A 16396-nucleotide genomic window follows, 5' to 3' on the forward strand; every position below is an offset into this window, starting at 1 on the left:
ATGACACATGCTCTCCTAGAGATCATCCCCCAAAAGCGCTGCCTCAGCTGCTCCAACCCCGGGTTATAAGGACCCTTCCATCATCACCACCACTCCGTCGTATTCTCCTCCTCCTCCTCCTCCTCGTAGTGTTTTTTGGGGTTTTGGCGCAGGGCTGATATAAATACCTGTGGCGGGGGTAAACACGCGGAGTCCAGAGTGTTTAATAACAAGCTACGCTAACCCCACGCTGAAATGTGTTAGCTCAGGGAAACAGAATCCCCCAGCGATGAGGGAAGCCACGGCGTTTGGAGAGAGAGAGAGAGAGAGAGAGAGAGAGAGAGTCGTAGAATCGGCGGTGGTGGTGGGGTGGGGGCGTCGAGGGACACTGACTTAATCTAGGGCCACGTTATGTGATTTTTAGGCCGATTTGGCAACGATTTGAGATCAGGCGGAGTCGTGGTAGTCCAGGGTAGTCGCACGATGGAATCGTAGCTGTCATCGATATGTGTGTGTGAGTGAACGATTCAGATCTGTCTCAATATGATCCCAATCGGCCAGGTCACGATTTAATCACGCATGTTTGATTTTATCGGGGCCAGTCTTTCCATAGTCATTTGGTGTGTGCGTCAAAGCCTCAAATTGCAGCGGAAATTTTCAACAGCCAATGAGACGGATGCACGACGGCAAAAGCCAAAGAAAGTAACAAGTGGGGACTTCTGAAAAGGAGCAGCGGCTCGTGCAATTGTGACGGACTCATGAGTGTCTAATTAGTGCATGTCAGCGCTGCAAGTTGGCTGCACACAGGGGACGGCGGGTCCTCGAGGCGACGCAGGCCTCGGGCACCATCCCGAGGGGGGCGCCAAATTGCGGCCAGAAAAAAAAAAAAAATGTTCATCTGTAAGTCATCATCACAGTCAGAACACACTGGATCATTGGGTATATGCGTAATGGAGAGGGAGCGATCGGGGCGCAATTTGTGGCCGCAATCTCCGCTCCACTGCGCGTCGCCGTGCCCTGTTCCTCCAAATAAAACAAATAAAAACAGTGTTTTTATTTTAGATGTATTTATTTCACTCAGTTTCCTTATTGAACGAAAGAAGAAAAAAAAAAAACAAAAAAAACCCATTCCCGTAGTGGAGTAAAAGTTTGTGAAAGTCTCTAAAAGTGAATATACTGAAGTAAGTACAGACACCTGAATAAAGTACTTAAGTGCAGTAGCAAAGTACTTAGTTACAAAGTAGACACACAACACATTATTCTTTATTTTTATTTGAGCAAACATCATTTTCTTCTTTTCCCATACACCGGAGGTCCCGGGGTCTGATCTTTTGGTATTTCAGCACAGTAGCCGTTTTCATAGTGATGAGAGATGAATTTGGGGGAAAGCGGGTGGGAGGCAGGTCCACGGTGGAAAGAAAGGAGAGGCCGACGGACAAAAGAAAACGAAAAAGAGGGGAAAATGTGATGTGGAAGAAAGTTAGCGTGCAGTCTTGGCTGTGTGTACACACTCGCCTGTACAGTACGCACGCACGCGCACACACACACACACAGAATGTGAGCTTTCTCCAGTCATCCCTGTTAAAACTCCAAAAATTAGCTGAAGGGAAAACAGTAAAAGTGTGTTTTAATATTCTATTGTCTCTTTATTTCTCAATAAATGACTATTGTGTTCAATTCAAAACTATAGTAAATAGTAAATAACTCTCTCTGGTGGACTTTCGACTTTCGGCCTTTAAATAGGTATTTTAAACATGGCTCTCACTATAATGTTTAATTAAAGAATAGAAAAAGACATAATAGAAATATCCAAAATGTAAAGCTCAACAAAAAAAGATTAAGAATACCCACTGAAATCACAAAGATAAAAAAAAAAACCGATAAAAATACATAATAAAATCACGGAAATAAAAAGCTTAAGAAATTATCAGCATAGAGTTCATGGTGAAATCAGTGAAATAAAAAGCCCCCAAAAATGTATAAATATGTCATAAAAAAAAAAGAAGAGAGAAATTCACAATCAAATCACAGAAATAAAAATGTTCAAGAAACTATTTAAAGCAAGCTGATTATTCGCTGAAAAGCTCCACAGCAATGTTGGCCAGGCTGAAAGAATACATAAAATACTAAATAACATTGTTATGGATATTTCTTGAAATTTAGATCACTTCTAAACTCAACATCTGTTGAAATGTATTTCTTTTACTATTCAACTATTCATTATTTCTGTTGTACACAGCGACCTGTTTCTAAATTCTACTTTTCAGTCAGTGAGGACAAGGCCCTGGAGGGAGATCGATTGTCTATTATTTACCAAAGTGGGGAAAAAAATGGCAAAAGACACAAAATAGAGCTCATATATTTCTCAATATCTGGGACGACATGACTGATTCACACATAAACACCGGACTGGAATCCGTCTATATGTCGTAAATTTGCGCCCGATAAAAATCCTCTCGGACCGGATCGTATCGCATGGGACAGAGTGGTGCCACGGTGGTTTCTGTGATTTAAAGATGCTGAGGTCATAAATCACATCACATGCAGGTGTACGCGGGCCAAAATGGACATAATCTACTCTACATAAAGTGTGATTGTTTCAATATGGTCGGTTTTTTTGGGGGGTTGACCATACGCTTTCAATTCAATCGGGGATCCGTCATGGCGGCGCGTATCAGATGGCTGAGTTATTCCACCGCGAACCCGCTGCTAATGAGGCGTACAAGCAGCTTTAATCTGTCTCCTTCCATATCTCCATCACACCGCAATGTGTGAGACTGCGGCCACGCTAGATTTCTGTGTGACATTTAAGATTTCTTTAATATTATTTTTTTGGTATATATTAAACACAGGGATTCAGTACCAAAGTGGATTTTTGGTTCCATAACAGATAGTGAGCCCTACATTGTAATCGAAACTGAACCATCTTTGTTGATATCATTGAGGGGTTTATAGTATACTTATATAGTGTATTCATAGTGCTTATAGTATAATTATAGTGTACTTATAATGTACTTTTAGTGCTTATAGTATACTTATAGTGCTTATAATATATTAAAGTGCTTATAGTATATTATAGTGCATATAGTATACTTAAAGTGCTTGTAGTATACTGATAGTGTTTATAGTATACTTAGATAGACGGCATAACGGCACCTTCTGAACAGCACGGGGAGTGAGGGGGAGGTACCAAGACAGAACATGACGATATTTTGCTGTGGTGATGTACAAAGACTCCAATCATTTTTTTGTGTCTGTTATTATATATAAGAATTCTTTTTATGCATATGCTGGAGCTATAAAAATGCAGCTTACTATTAATATTTTATTGCAAACTAAATTCCCTCCAAAAAATGTTGGTCATAGTTGATTGACTTTACACAAGCCGGCTGTAAAGCATCATATTCATCAACAAGCAGGTTTGACAATGGGTTATTTTGCATTATGGATATATTTATGGATATTGTTATGCACGCTTTGAGAGAGAGCACATGTGTTCTGTTAACTGAGTGATCAATGGCTGATCACCTGGTTTCAACTGGCAATAAAAGCCCTTCTCTTATTATGAATTATTCATATTTAATTCTATAATTATATTAGTAATAACCTGGAGCCGCAACTTTACCGCACCAACAGTGCCACCACCACCACGTCCAAATCCTCCATCTGCTCCATGCTACAAGCACTAAACAGCCTCCATGCAATTAATAAATAGAAAAAAAAAACAAATTTTATATCAATCGATGTATTTATCTAAGCCATTTAAGCACACTCCTTGCCTACGTAACATCCAGCTGTAATTCCGTCGCAGAGGACGGCAAAAAGTTAAAATATATGAACTTTGCACGGCAAATACCGTGTACCGTTGCCGGTGTTCTCTGCCGGTCTGCCGTCATGCTCTCATCCACTAACGCGACTTCTGGTTTGCTGTCTCCCATCTACTGTGTTCCATGTGAATACAGTTTATAGTGTTATAGTGCTTATACTATACTTGCAGTGCTTATAGTATACTTATAGTGCTTACAGTTTACATTTATACGTATAGTGCTTATAGTTTACTTGTACTTTAGTGCTTACAGTATACGTATATATGTATAGTGCTTATAGTAAACTTATATTATATAGTTATAGTGCTTATAGTATACTTATAGTATACTTATAGTGCTTACACTATAGTATACGTATAGTGCTTATAGAAAATGTATAGTTCTTATAATATACGTATAGTATACGTATACAATACTTACTATACTATACTTATAGTATATAGTATATTATAAGTAGGTGAAGAGATTATTTTTTCTTTAATAAAATTATGTTTCCAAACATCAACTACTATATACTACATCATCTACTTTCACGACAAAGAAAAAGCTCAGTTGAGAATATCCGTCTCCATAATAGTGTATACGTATTCTGTGCAGAACGATATACACTCTGTGGAAACTGTATATAAAGAGCCTGTGATTCGAGACGAGGCATTTTGGAAGAGACTTGGTGGCGGAGCAGCCAGTGGCGAGGTTCACCGGAGAGAGCAGGTTTAACCACGTAAACACCTCCCACACCCTCACCCTCCCCAGGGGGCTCGCCTCCAGCAAGCACTCCCTGTCCCCACCGGACCAGGGCGGAAGGAAGAGAGGAGGGAGGGGAGGGAGGGAGGGAGGGGAGGGAGGGTAAACCACTCACCATCGTACATCAAAGCGTGAGGCCAAAAGAAGCACCGGGAAACTAGCTGAGTAACTCCCTCAAACCGAGCGACCTTGAATGTCCACGTTCGCTCCGTTTTACCACCCGTTTTTCCCTCCAATCTCGCTTCTCTCTTTCCTCCTCCTCTGCCCTGAATCATCAACCTCTTCCCGTCCACCTTTGGCCTTCCCATCTCCTGCTCTTCATCACGTCGGGTATAAAAAAAAATAAATAAATAAAAAAAACAAAACTAAGAACCTAAAACCTTCAGCGCCAGTCCAGCTTTGGAACAGCCCGTCCAGGACCTTCTATCTTCCTACCTTCTATCCGCCGTCCGTATGTATCATCCCATCATTAGGCCCGGAGGGATTTCTGGGATAGATTAGATGGTGTCTACAAGCAGGTCCACATGGATTTATGGAGCACTCTGTCAGGATGAGGCATTAGCGGAACACTCTGTCTCTTTCCATCCGTGTTTATCCAGGAGAATAATGATTACCGTTGATTAATTTGATATTTACAGCCGAGATATTGTTATTGGTAAACTGCTTTGAGCTAGGGCTCCAAAAAGCCTGATCCCAATACGGCCACAGGAATTGGTACAAGTGCACGTATAACAAGCAGTCAAAATTGAAAAACCTCAGCCTCACTGCCCGGTATGATCCAGAGACCAGAAACTTGAAAGTCTCGTTTCTCATGATGGACAATTTCCCCCCAGGAACAGATTTTCCGCCATCTTGGACATTTCGGATTCGGTGCGCGTGTTCCACGGACACGCCCGGACAAAGCCGGCGTAAGACTAAAGCATTGGTTTAAAGAACGTCTGAGCCAATGAAATTCTGATTTCACGTTTGCAATATCTAATCCATCGTGTAGGTCCTTAAAACTTGGCAGGCCCACCGGCGACAGCGCTCTCTGGGACCGTGCCGAGTTGGAGCTTGATCGCTTAAAAAAAAAAAAAAAGACACCTTTACTTTTTGTGCCAACGCTGGAAATCATATTTAAACAGTGTCTTCTCTTGACGCATGAGGCAGATCCACCCCCAGCTGCTTGTGGATGTTCATGTGAATTTGATGCCTTTCAAGGCGGCGAGCCGCCTCCTTGTAGGGTCTTACGCTCTGCCTCTCCGTGCCTCCGAGGCTTTTCTTTCTCTCTTTCGGAGCGCTTGTGTGTTCCGACCTTTTGACCCCTTCCCACTCCTGACACGGTGGGTCAGCGGCGACCGAGCAAGCGAGGCTGCCGAGTCCTCTCCCTCGCAGCCGTTTCGGGTTTGCGTGGGAGGCAGCAAATTATCCATTAAGTGTTTCTGTTGAGACCGAGAGAAGATTTGATATAGTGGGGAAACAAAAGTAATATGTAGCAGGAAATTCAATTGTCTCTCTCTCCAGCAACTACGAACTTTAGCTTGGCCCCGCCGCCAAATCAATTTCACATGCGTGCAGGGTTCGAGGGAAGTTTAACATTTAAAGTATGTCTGCGTGTCTATCCTTGGATCCCCGCAGTCTGCCTTTGGATTTGCATATATGGGTTTGTATGTGTGAGTGTGTGAGTGTGTGCCGCATAATCAGCCTATATTTTTGCCTCCCTGTCTGTGGGCGTGTGCCCTTTCATGTCTGCTTTTATGTTCCTGCACGGACTCTTCATGTCTCTGCATGTGAACAACCCCGTGTGACTCAGATACACTTCCTCCTCGGGCCGCGGAGAGCCTCGGCGTCCCACAATGGGAGGAAACCGTCTCTACTTTCTCACAATCCGAATGTGCTACTAGAGGAGCTGGAAGTGTAAGCAGAGGAAACACTCACTCCGCTGCGAGCGCTTAGGGGTCCCTGACCCCCGACACCGCCGAGGCCGGGTCGCGCGGTGAAAGTGGCGGCGGTTCAGGAAGGTCCTCCGCGCTCCGTCCGTACCCCGAGGTGTCTGGCGCGGCAAAAAAGGCCCCGGCAGGAAGCTTCCGTTACTATCAGGGGTTGAGAGGTCGTTCACAGAGCCAGCTGAGGTAAGGTCAAGTCAGGCCTCTGCCAGGTCATCAGCCAGCCAGCCAGCCGGCCACGATGGCGTGGCACAGCTGGATCGAGTTACGACGGCAGGAACCTTTCAGGCCCTGGCGCTTTGCGTCTACCCAAACCACAGGGCATGCTCTGCTCTCTGAGGAAGCCCGGCGCTTATCGACCCCTGGCCCCGCACAAAGCACAATGCAGGCTCACTGAATCCCCAGCGCAGGTCGGGTTTACGTCGAACCTTCAGTTTGTAGTCAAATTGCAGCACAAGAGTCTGCGATGGGCTCCTCGTTATTTTCGAAATTCTCCCGCCTTTCTCCATCTAGGCTGGAGGTCAACTTGTTGTGGCCTTCGACATATTTTACACTGGATGAAGCAAACTATTACCAAGTCCTCCAAGAATCTACCTTTGGACAACGTGGAAACCTTGGTCAGCCAGCTGCAGCAACCGATGGAGACCAGGCTTGACCCTTCCATGGCCCATAAACAGTCCGCACAAAGGTGCTAAATTGTCCGCCGGGCTGCTTTGCATGGTTGCCGTGGTTTTAAAACGCAGTCGTATTGCTGGTGTCACACTCACGCCCGCCTGCCATATATCATGCCGCGCTCACGTATGAACCCTGACAGCTCCCACCTGAGGGTCACTGGCTACACTGGCACTCCGGCTAATGGAGAACGGCATTTTATTTGAGCGATTGCCGCAGTCGCGGAATGTTCTCCAACCAGTTTTCCACAGTTTATTCATGAGATGATGCCCCCTCCGCTGCCACAGATAAACAGAAACACAGTCACACAATTGAATAAGGATAATGATGTCATACAGTCTGAATATATTGTTGAAAGAATTGCACCTTTAGTGTCTTTGTGCATGGGGGAATAAGCACATGTGATGCTGCCATCAGGCACGTTGTCGGGCTACTGTTGTATTTTAAGGTTCATTTCGGTTATTACTTCCCCGAAAGACTATAAGATATCGATACATAGAGTTCTCGACGTTGAACACAACTTCTCACTCCCACTGAGAGAGAAGAGCTTGATAGCACAGAGAGCAGTGAGAGTGAGCACGATGGAAAGATTGTAAAAGATTGTAAAATGTCCATACCCGGCCATTTTATACAACAGGTTAAATATGAATTATGGCAAAAGCTCCGCTCTGAACAAAATGTTCCCCAGCACAACTGACTGCACTCCCAATTTGGCTGTATTTCTGCGGTGGCGTAGTCATTTCAGGGAAGTTCAGACAGAGTAAGGGTTTGTTATCTATGTTAAGGGGTTTTCCTAACAACCCATAATGACAGGACCTGCCGTGCCACCGCTTCTTTCTTTCTTTATTCCTTTCTTTCTTTATTCCTTTCTTTCTTTAATTTCTTTTTGTTTTTTTCCGTTTTTGGTGGTCTCAAATCCATCTCAAAGGTTTTGAGTTTTCCAATTATAGGTGATCAAGTTTAAAAGCAAAGCTACGGATTGATGATGTTTTTGTGTTTATTCCATTTATTAAACTAGAGTCGTTAAATAGAGAGATAGATAGATAGATAGATAGATAGATAGATAGATAGATGAAATAAGAGAGAAAATGAGGCCTATTTAAAAGTTTCTCCTAGTTTTGATGTGGCTATTATTCAGAAACTAGATCATTACCTAAAATGTTTTTTTATTGCGATATACAATAAACGTATATACAACAGACAAAAATATTTCCAAAAATATCGATATCTTTATAATATAAGGGATGAATAATAATATGTTTCAATTAATAAAATCTAACCATCCAAGCCAAAGAGCTTAAATACTCAAGAAATGCTAATGAACTTATTTCCTCTCAGGGTCATACGCTCTGATTCCTTTTCAATTCTAAACCACACAAAAACCTATGTTTATTTACCACTTTCCCAGATCGCCCGTGCGCTGTCTGGGCTCACATGTATGATTTCTGGCTGATTGCGCAGAAGGAACCAAAATGTGACATGATCAGTCTCGTCCAACGGCTATGAATAGCAGCACAATGTTGTGTTGTGGTGCAACAGCTCTTTTTATGGTCCTTCACAACTGGGTGCAGATAGAGATTTATATCTTTATATAGATGTATATATACAGTATATAAATATACATACATGTATACACACAAAGACCAATTTTTTTTACCTGTTCGCTTCTGGTTCTATTTTTTTTCCATCGTCCTCCTCCCACTCTTGTTTTCTCGAGAGTGGAAAATCAAAGGTGGGTGAAAATGGAAAATATTATTTGATAAAGCGGCTTGGGGCATGTAGCGGTTGTGGTTAATGTGTGGGCGTAGTAGGAGATGTCACTGTGTTTGGAAAGGAAGCCGCGGCTGTTGCTCTGAAGGAAAATAAAAAGAACAGCACATTAGTGGCGCGGTGCCACCGGCCGACCCCCTTCTTCTGGTTCTTTTTTGGATTTTCCCTCCCCTGGAGCTCCTCCTGGAGCTCCTCCTCAGATGTAGGAGGTGTGGAGGTGTCATTCAAAGCCATGGTATAATTGTAACGTGGGGTTTGCACCTCCTGCCAGGGCAGAAAAAATGGAAAAAAAAAACTAAAAATAACCCCAGCCTGTAAACGCCTGCTTTGCCCGGAGCGGGACGTTGCAACAAACAGCCCGCAGGCCAACAGAGAGTTTCCAATGGGAAGTGTGTGTGTGTGTGTGTGTGTGTGTGTGTGTGTGTGTGTGTGTGTGTGCGTGCGCGTGTGTGTGTGTGTGTGTGTGTGTGTCAAAGCCATCACCAACTCAGTAGACTATTGTGGACAAATCGTGTGTGTGTGTGTGTGTGTGTGTACGTGTGTGTGTGTGTGTGCGTGTGTGTGTGTGTGTGTGTGAGTGTGTGTGTGTGTGTGTGTCAAGGCCATCATCGATCCAGTGGACTATTGTCGTCAAATTGTGTGTGTTTACGTGTGTGTGTGTGTGTGTGTGCGTGCGTGCGTGCGTGCGTGCGTGCGTGTGTCAAAGCCATCACCAACTCAGTAGACAAATCCTATTGTGGCCTTAGTATTGTGGACAAATCGTGTGTGTGTGTGTGTGTGTGTGTGTGTGTGTGTGTGTGTGTGTGTGTGTGTGTGTGTGTGTGTGTGTGTGTGTGTGTGTGTGTGTGTGTATGTGTGTGTGTGTCAAGGCCATCCTCAGTCCAGTGGACTATTGTCGTCAAAGTATGTGTGTGTGTGTGTGTGTGTGTGTGTGTGTGTGTGCGTGTGTGTGTGCGTGTGTGTGTGCGTGCGTGTGCTTGAAAGGTAGTCTGCGGTTGATAAGGCTCTATAGGCCAGTGGGCCGTGGACGCCAGTTGTTGTTGGGACTTTTTGGGTGGGTGAACTTCCTGCCTTGTCTCTCTCTCTCTCTCTCTCTCTCCTGTCCTTACATCATCCTGCTTTATCGCCGGGCTAAGCTGAGGAGCCCCTTGTTTTGCGTCGAGCGGTCGGAGCCTTGAGGGTCGTGCCATCCTGGCGGTCACTTCCCTCCCTGGTGCCAAAGCACACAGGACAGATAGCGGCGGCTTTCCATCTGCACGACTGTGGGAAAGGAAAGACCAGAATACTTAAAACAAGAAAAGGCACATCTGTATGGAGCGCTTGGCAGTCTCCCCATCTTCAAAAATGGAGGACTTGATTTTTTGTCCGTCAAAAAGGAACTACAGTCCAGTGCAGTGGTGCTCAACATGAGGTCCGGGGGACCCTCCAGGGGTCCTTCAAGATGCTCCAGGGGCAAAATGATCAATAGCTCAACTGAATAGTTCATTATTTCAATTACAAGACGTTAGTTCGACAATGAGCGACTAATAATCTGATCGTAGTTTCACCGCGATCCAGCCATAACCGCAGGATAGACGGGTGCGGAGGTGCGGACGAACCATCTGATTATAAACAACTTCTCAGATCGGGGTCCCAGAGACAAAACCCATTCAAGAATTGTTCCTTGGTACGAAAAAGGTCGAGATGTTCAATTTGCCAAATTTATGACGCGACATTATTCAAGATGAAACGTGTCAAGATGGCGTCATTTGTATTGTTTACTTAAAAATCCAAACGTGAGGGCTCCTATGAGGTTTCCAACGTTGCGTTGCGATCTCAGAAATTATTTGGTGAGATCATTTTTGACCATTTTTCCGTCACCCATTTTTCATCTATTTTTTGTTGTTGTTTATTTTATTTTATTTTTTGTTTGTCTCAACAGTTAACGAGATCATCAGAAACGACCTGTCCAGCATCTCGGTGCACACTCACGCCTAGATGCTTCCGGCAGCGTCACCTAGAGCTGGGGGTGGCAGCGCCCCCCTGCAGGAGCCGCCAGATGACGACGATGATGAAGATGAAGAAATCGCCGAATCGCTATTATGCCGAAATCAACCAGGATCTTCCTACAAAGACCCTTTTGACAAACACTCAGCCGCAGTGAATCTAAATCTCCTAGATTTTTTTGACAATCGTTGACAAGAGACTATGTAGCTACATGAATGTCAAACTGTTATTTTATATATATATATATATATATATATATATATATATATATAAAATATATATATATATATATATGATAAGGGATGTGATATCAGGTCCTGATTTGATGATGACACGCCTTAATTTACGTAACACTCTCTGGTGGACCCACTCCATTGTTGGCACGAATGACTCCGTTTTTGAGCGTGATCTATGTCGCTAATGCTAATGCTAATGCATGGAGCGGCCAACGGCACGACAGTGTGCCGTTGGCCGTTGCTTTTTTGGTTAATTTGCCCGTGCGGTCGAATCCTGACATTCCAAGCTGTGCCTTAAAAAGTCCTCTTCCACCAACAGTAACCGAAATATGCAAAGGATTGTTCATTTGTTTGGCGCCAGCTAGGCCCCCCGAGCTTGGCTTAGCTTGTTTTCATATGACACTGTCATTCCAATGATTTGTTTACAGGGACACAAAATAAAGGCTGGGAGGTATAAGGGATTATGTGAATAGATTGAAATGTATTTTTTTTTCCTCTTGTTTTATTATTACCTAGTATAATATTGTCCATTTATACTGAATGTCATGTACGTTTTTGTTTTTTTGTAGAAACATGTATTTGAAATGTACTTACATATGCCTTATGCTTATATATAATGGCGTTTCGCGGTTTAGCTCTTGGTTTTCCATTTGTCTTCCCCATTTACTTTAATGCGTAATGAGACGTGTTGTAATTTCAAATTGTTTTTCACCTCGGTGCCTATTTGCAACGTCCGTTCCCGGTCTTCCAGTTGCTAAGACGTAGAAATGCTTAGACAATCAGATGTGCATTTCCAATCATTCCGATCAACCGTCCAACAAATACTAACCGACAGGGTTTCTTGAGGAGAGGATCGACCATGACAGCCCAAATGACAACGCTTCCGAAATGACGTCGAGGAACGCCGAGCGGAACCGTCTCCGTTTCCTTCTTGACGGCCACGGTGGAACTTCCCCGCGTCAAAGTCGTTGAACTTTTGTTCAGTCGTTGTGAGGGTTTTCTTTTTTTCTTTCCAGACACGTTGGCGACCCATCCTTAGAAAAGGATCTAGGAGAAAAATAAAATCAAAATAAAACCCAGAAAACATGCACTTTACCATAACAGAAAGTCATTTTTCTTCCCTCCAACGCCGAACACGGCCGGACGTCTTGGCTTTGGATGTGAAGGGTTAAAGGCCGAGCGGAGCTACAACTCCCCTCGTCGTCGTCTTTTCAACGTTATTATTGTTATTATTTCTTTTTTTGAGCATGCACATATTATAATATCGGGGAAACTTGAGCTGACCATAGCTTCCATTATAGATTAATACATTTTAGACCAATATATCAGCATGGCTATTGACTGTATGAGTAAGCTTCCTTTTCTGTGCCTTATTCTCTCTCTCTCTCCCTCGACTACAAGACTATTGCATCTCTATCCTGTTGTTATTTTTTGTTTTGTTTTTATTTTCTATGTAGGCACTAAGTGAAACACGTGTCTTTAATATGAAATATTTATGGAAAATAAATAGTGTTTTAAGTACATTTAACGTGTTCTCCACAATTAATTAATAAATGGTATCATGACGACATCAATAAATTGCATTTCTCCATTATTTTGCCGTCTTTTATGTAGGTATTTAAATGAGAGGTATTTTATATCTATGCCTTGTTCTCAACAACATTTACAGATAACCAATGTTCGGACATCAAAATCAAGGTATCAGTTGGGTTTGGGGATTGTTTTACCTCCGCAGCAAATGAGGCCATCAACGCCGTGCTTTCATCCGCTTTCCGTGGGATTTGGAGGTTCCATTTTTTTCCGACCATTGGTTCATCTGACTCGGTTGGTGTAGTGCGCCGGTGAGCGAGGGAGTATCTGAGAGGCAGAAGAGTCCGCCGGCGTGATACGTGAATTAAGTTCTCACAGGAATTATTGAAATCCGTCACATGAATTCATTTTCGGAGGAAGATTGCAAATTAAGCGCAAGGTGTTAATCAGTCAAAGCCCAATGCGTTGGATTTAAATGTAGTCCCGGGTATTTTCGGTTTGAGCGGAAGATTCACTGGTTTGCCCACTCTTGGAGTGACTCCCGATTCCCGAGTCGTTTTACAGATTCGTTCCCTATGAATGAAAGGTTCGCAAGTCGTGCATCACAGACTGCTAAAAATCAAAGGCGCCGTGTCTTTTTTTAATGTCAACAGATATTTTAACCGTGAGCGGCTTCGCCAAATTTTCCAACCGTTCCTTTGTTCTCCGGGTACAGGATGAGAGGACGTGTGTTTTGTTTCGTAGCGGGTGGTTTGCGAGCCCCGGCCCCAGCCACTCCTCGTCGCCATGGGAGTTGGGCGGTGCTCCTGTGTAACACCTGCCAGTCCCGCAGATTATATATTTTTTTTCCATCCCAGCGAAGTTCCGAATCACCCATCGCCATAGTGACAGAAGGCAGGCCTGGGCGGTGCTCCCCCTGTACAACCATGCTCGGCGAACAAAAATAGCCCGGTCTATTTACAGGAGCAGCCACACCCCTTTTTCCTGGTTCCCCTTGGCTTACCTCAGTACCCTTTGACCCAACGCTCCAGCCACAGCTTTTCCATTGGAAGCCTCCCCTCCTTAAAAAAATATCTGAATTAATAGGTGGAGCAACGGAATATATTGGTGATGTATAATATATGTGATTGTAGGCAGTACTCCAGTGATAAAACTCCGGTGAAGGACGAGAAAACACATACAGTCCTGACCTGGCCTCACCGCCGTAACCGTAGACATGATGGAACTCGACGACTAAGCCAATAGGGTTCCATTGAAAGTCTCTTCCCCTCACCAATCAGAATTCACGGACGGAGCAAGGAAAAATATTTGTGACACGAAGGAACGATGAAACTCCGTTGAAGGAAGAGAGGTATGAGGTACCTGCCCGTACCTCCATACCCCCAACGACTAAGCCCATGCTTTCCATCGGCGGTTTCTCCAAGACCCGAATTATTAGGTGGGGCAAGGGAATATATTTGTGAGCCAAACATTTGGGTGATTTTAGGCAAGTTCACAGAGATAAACCTCTGTTGTAGTAAGAGAGAAGACGCACGGTCGTGACCTTAGGCGGCCATGGCGGTGCCGAGGCGTGGCGCTTTCTCCCCAGAGTCCACGGGCGCCCCTTCCCCCACCCGGATCAGATGCTTCACCGTGTTGCGTCAAAGCATCTGTACGACCCTGCTTCCTCCTGTTATTGTATCCCCGCTGAGCTCTTGATTTAGATGTAGGCTTGTTATGAAGTGATCGCTTCAGCACCGGGGCGAGGACCTCTCGCCCTCTCCTCTCCGGTCGGCCATCTGCAGGCCGTAAATCCCCAACGTACATCTGCTGCTGGGAATGGGGGCATGTCGGAAGAGCCGCAGGATTTTTACTTTAACAGACGCAAAAGGAGAAAATGGCTCAACCATGTGGCGGGACCTATGATACGCCCGGCCTTCCAGGTCTTCCCATTGGATCTTTCTTATGGACTTCTCAGTCCGGCCGTAATCAAACTTTTCATTTTATTGCTTGTAAGGGCAGGGCCAATGTGAGGCCCTTCTCCACCTCACTTAATGCAAGCATGGCTCGCACACAAAAGCTGTTTAGAGGGAGCTCTGATCGATGCCAAGTGAGAATTCAAACTGAACCAATCCAAAACTCTTCACTCTGGGAGACATTTGCCCATTTTGTCCGTGACCCCCTCATAGACTGAACTGGGACTCAGCGAAAAGAGCCGAGATCCCCGAGTCCCGAAACAGAGGCCATGACAACCCGAAACCGTGAGCCGCTGACGGGAAAGAAAAGTCACGAGCTGAACCTGGGGCGACAGCACCAGGAGGCGGCGTCTGAACCACCGCGCCGCTAGGTCGCATTCAAACTCGCCTGGTCTCCGGCGTCTTTGAAGCGGGTGCTTGTGGTGCCAGCTTTCCAGAAGCTCACCTGTTATCAAACCTTCAAGTCCTCCAACGCAAGAGTTCTCATCCAGCAACTTTTTGAGCCGCTGAAAAAAAACGTTTTACGTCGAGTCTTACGTCGCTCGGTCGTCTCCTCCTATCAATTGACACAAGGAACAGGACCAGAAAAATCAGGACTTGAACCTGCGACTGTTTTAGACCTGTCCGTTTAAAACCCATTTTGGGTACCGTGTTCCATATGTCTGTTTAAGGACTAGATATGTAGGAATATATTTTTTTCACAGCAATTATGGGTAATTTCATACGATAAAATTAACAATATTTCATTATATCAATAAAAAATTCCCGATATTGAAAGGTATAATCATGTAACTTAGACTAGGTTTTGTAATGATAATAATCCTTGTTGTGCCGTGTGACAGGTTTGTTGTTTCTTTTACTTCTTCACCTGGTTGATTGAGCTTATGTGGGCGGGGGAAACGGAGGTCCACAGGCGCAGAGCGACCCTTTCCTACAGACGAACGACCAGACGTTGGTCACAGCCATACAGTCACTTTTCATGGACAAAGAAAAAAGGCATGTTTAAGACAGAGACCCCATCAAAAAGACATCCAGATGGGTCTGGAAACTGTTGTGTTGTGTCTTTTATTCTCCATCTGCCATCATTCAAGCTGGATTCCACAATTTCTTCCCGTCTCTCTTTCTTTCTGTCTTTGGTGATGCATGAAATGTTGCGCAAGGGTTTATCAAATTGGACAGTGGGGGGGGGGGGGGGGGGGGACATATGTTTGAGTTTAAGGATGGCGAGAAGTGAAAATTGTCTGTTTATGTGATCACACGCGAGTTCGTTATCCATCCCCTCCGTCTGCTCAGGGGTCAAAGTATTCAAAGATCACTTCGCTCTGAGGAATCGGCGACAACGTCCCGGGCGATCGGCGTCCCGGCGTTTGGCTCTCAATGTGTCTGTACATATGCAGAATGTTTATGTTGAGGGAGGCTGCGGGAGCACACATTAGGGATGCTCTTAATGGGCTGAGAGCACTTGGCCGGCAGGAGTTCAGGGCAGGTGCACTCTCTTACGGTAGATAAAGGAAGACTGGCACTGGAGATGAGTTCACGACAATCACTGTGAGGCTTTTAGACGCCTCCTTCATGCTCAATCTTCATTTCCCCTGACACTGATTTTGCAATAAGGATCCGGAGAAAAGGGGAACGTCCATCTATTCATTTTAATGATCCCTCATTATTGACTGCTGGTAGAGAGGGGGCGGGCAAAGGTAATGATTCTGCTCTTGGCTGGCCAATCGCTCCCCTTGAAGGAATAACACTGTAGATAGGGCTCCTAATGGACG

General features: G+C 44.6%; 1 protein-coding gene across 2 annotated transcripts in view; it reads left to right on the forward strand.

The window, feature by feature from the left end:
- Positions 1-11100, forward strand: part of LOC307233607 (nuclear factor of activated T-cells, cytoplasmic 1-like) — a 61599-nt gene extending 50499 nt beyond the window's left edge. For both annotated transcript variants that reach the window (XM_080004959.1, XM_080004960.1), the window contains one exon: positions 10839-11100. In XM_080004959.1, the coding sequence (XP_079861085.1) occupies positions 10839-10894 (56 nt within the window). In that variant the 3' untranslated portion in view covers positions 10895-11100. The remainder of the gene's footprint in view (positions 1-10838) is intronic.
- The last annotated feature ends 5296 nt before the right edge of the window (positions 11101-16396 follow it).

The sequence above is a fragment of the Zeus faber genome (genome assembly GCF_960531495.2).
Source record: "Zeus faber genome assembly, chromosome: 8".
NCBI lineage: Eukaryota > Metazoa > Chordata > Actinopteri > Zeiformes > Zeidae > Zeus > Zeus faber.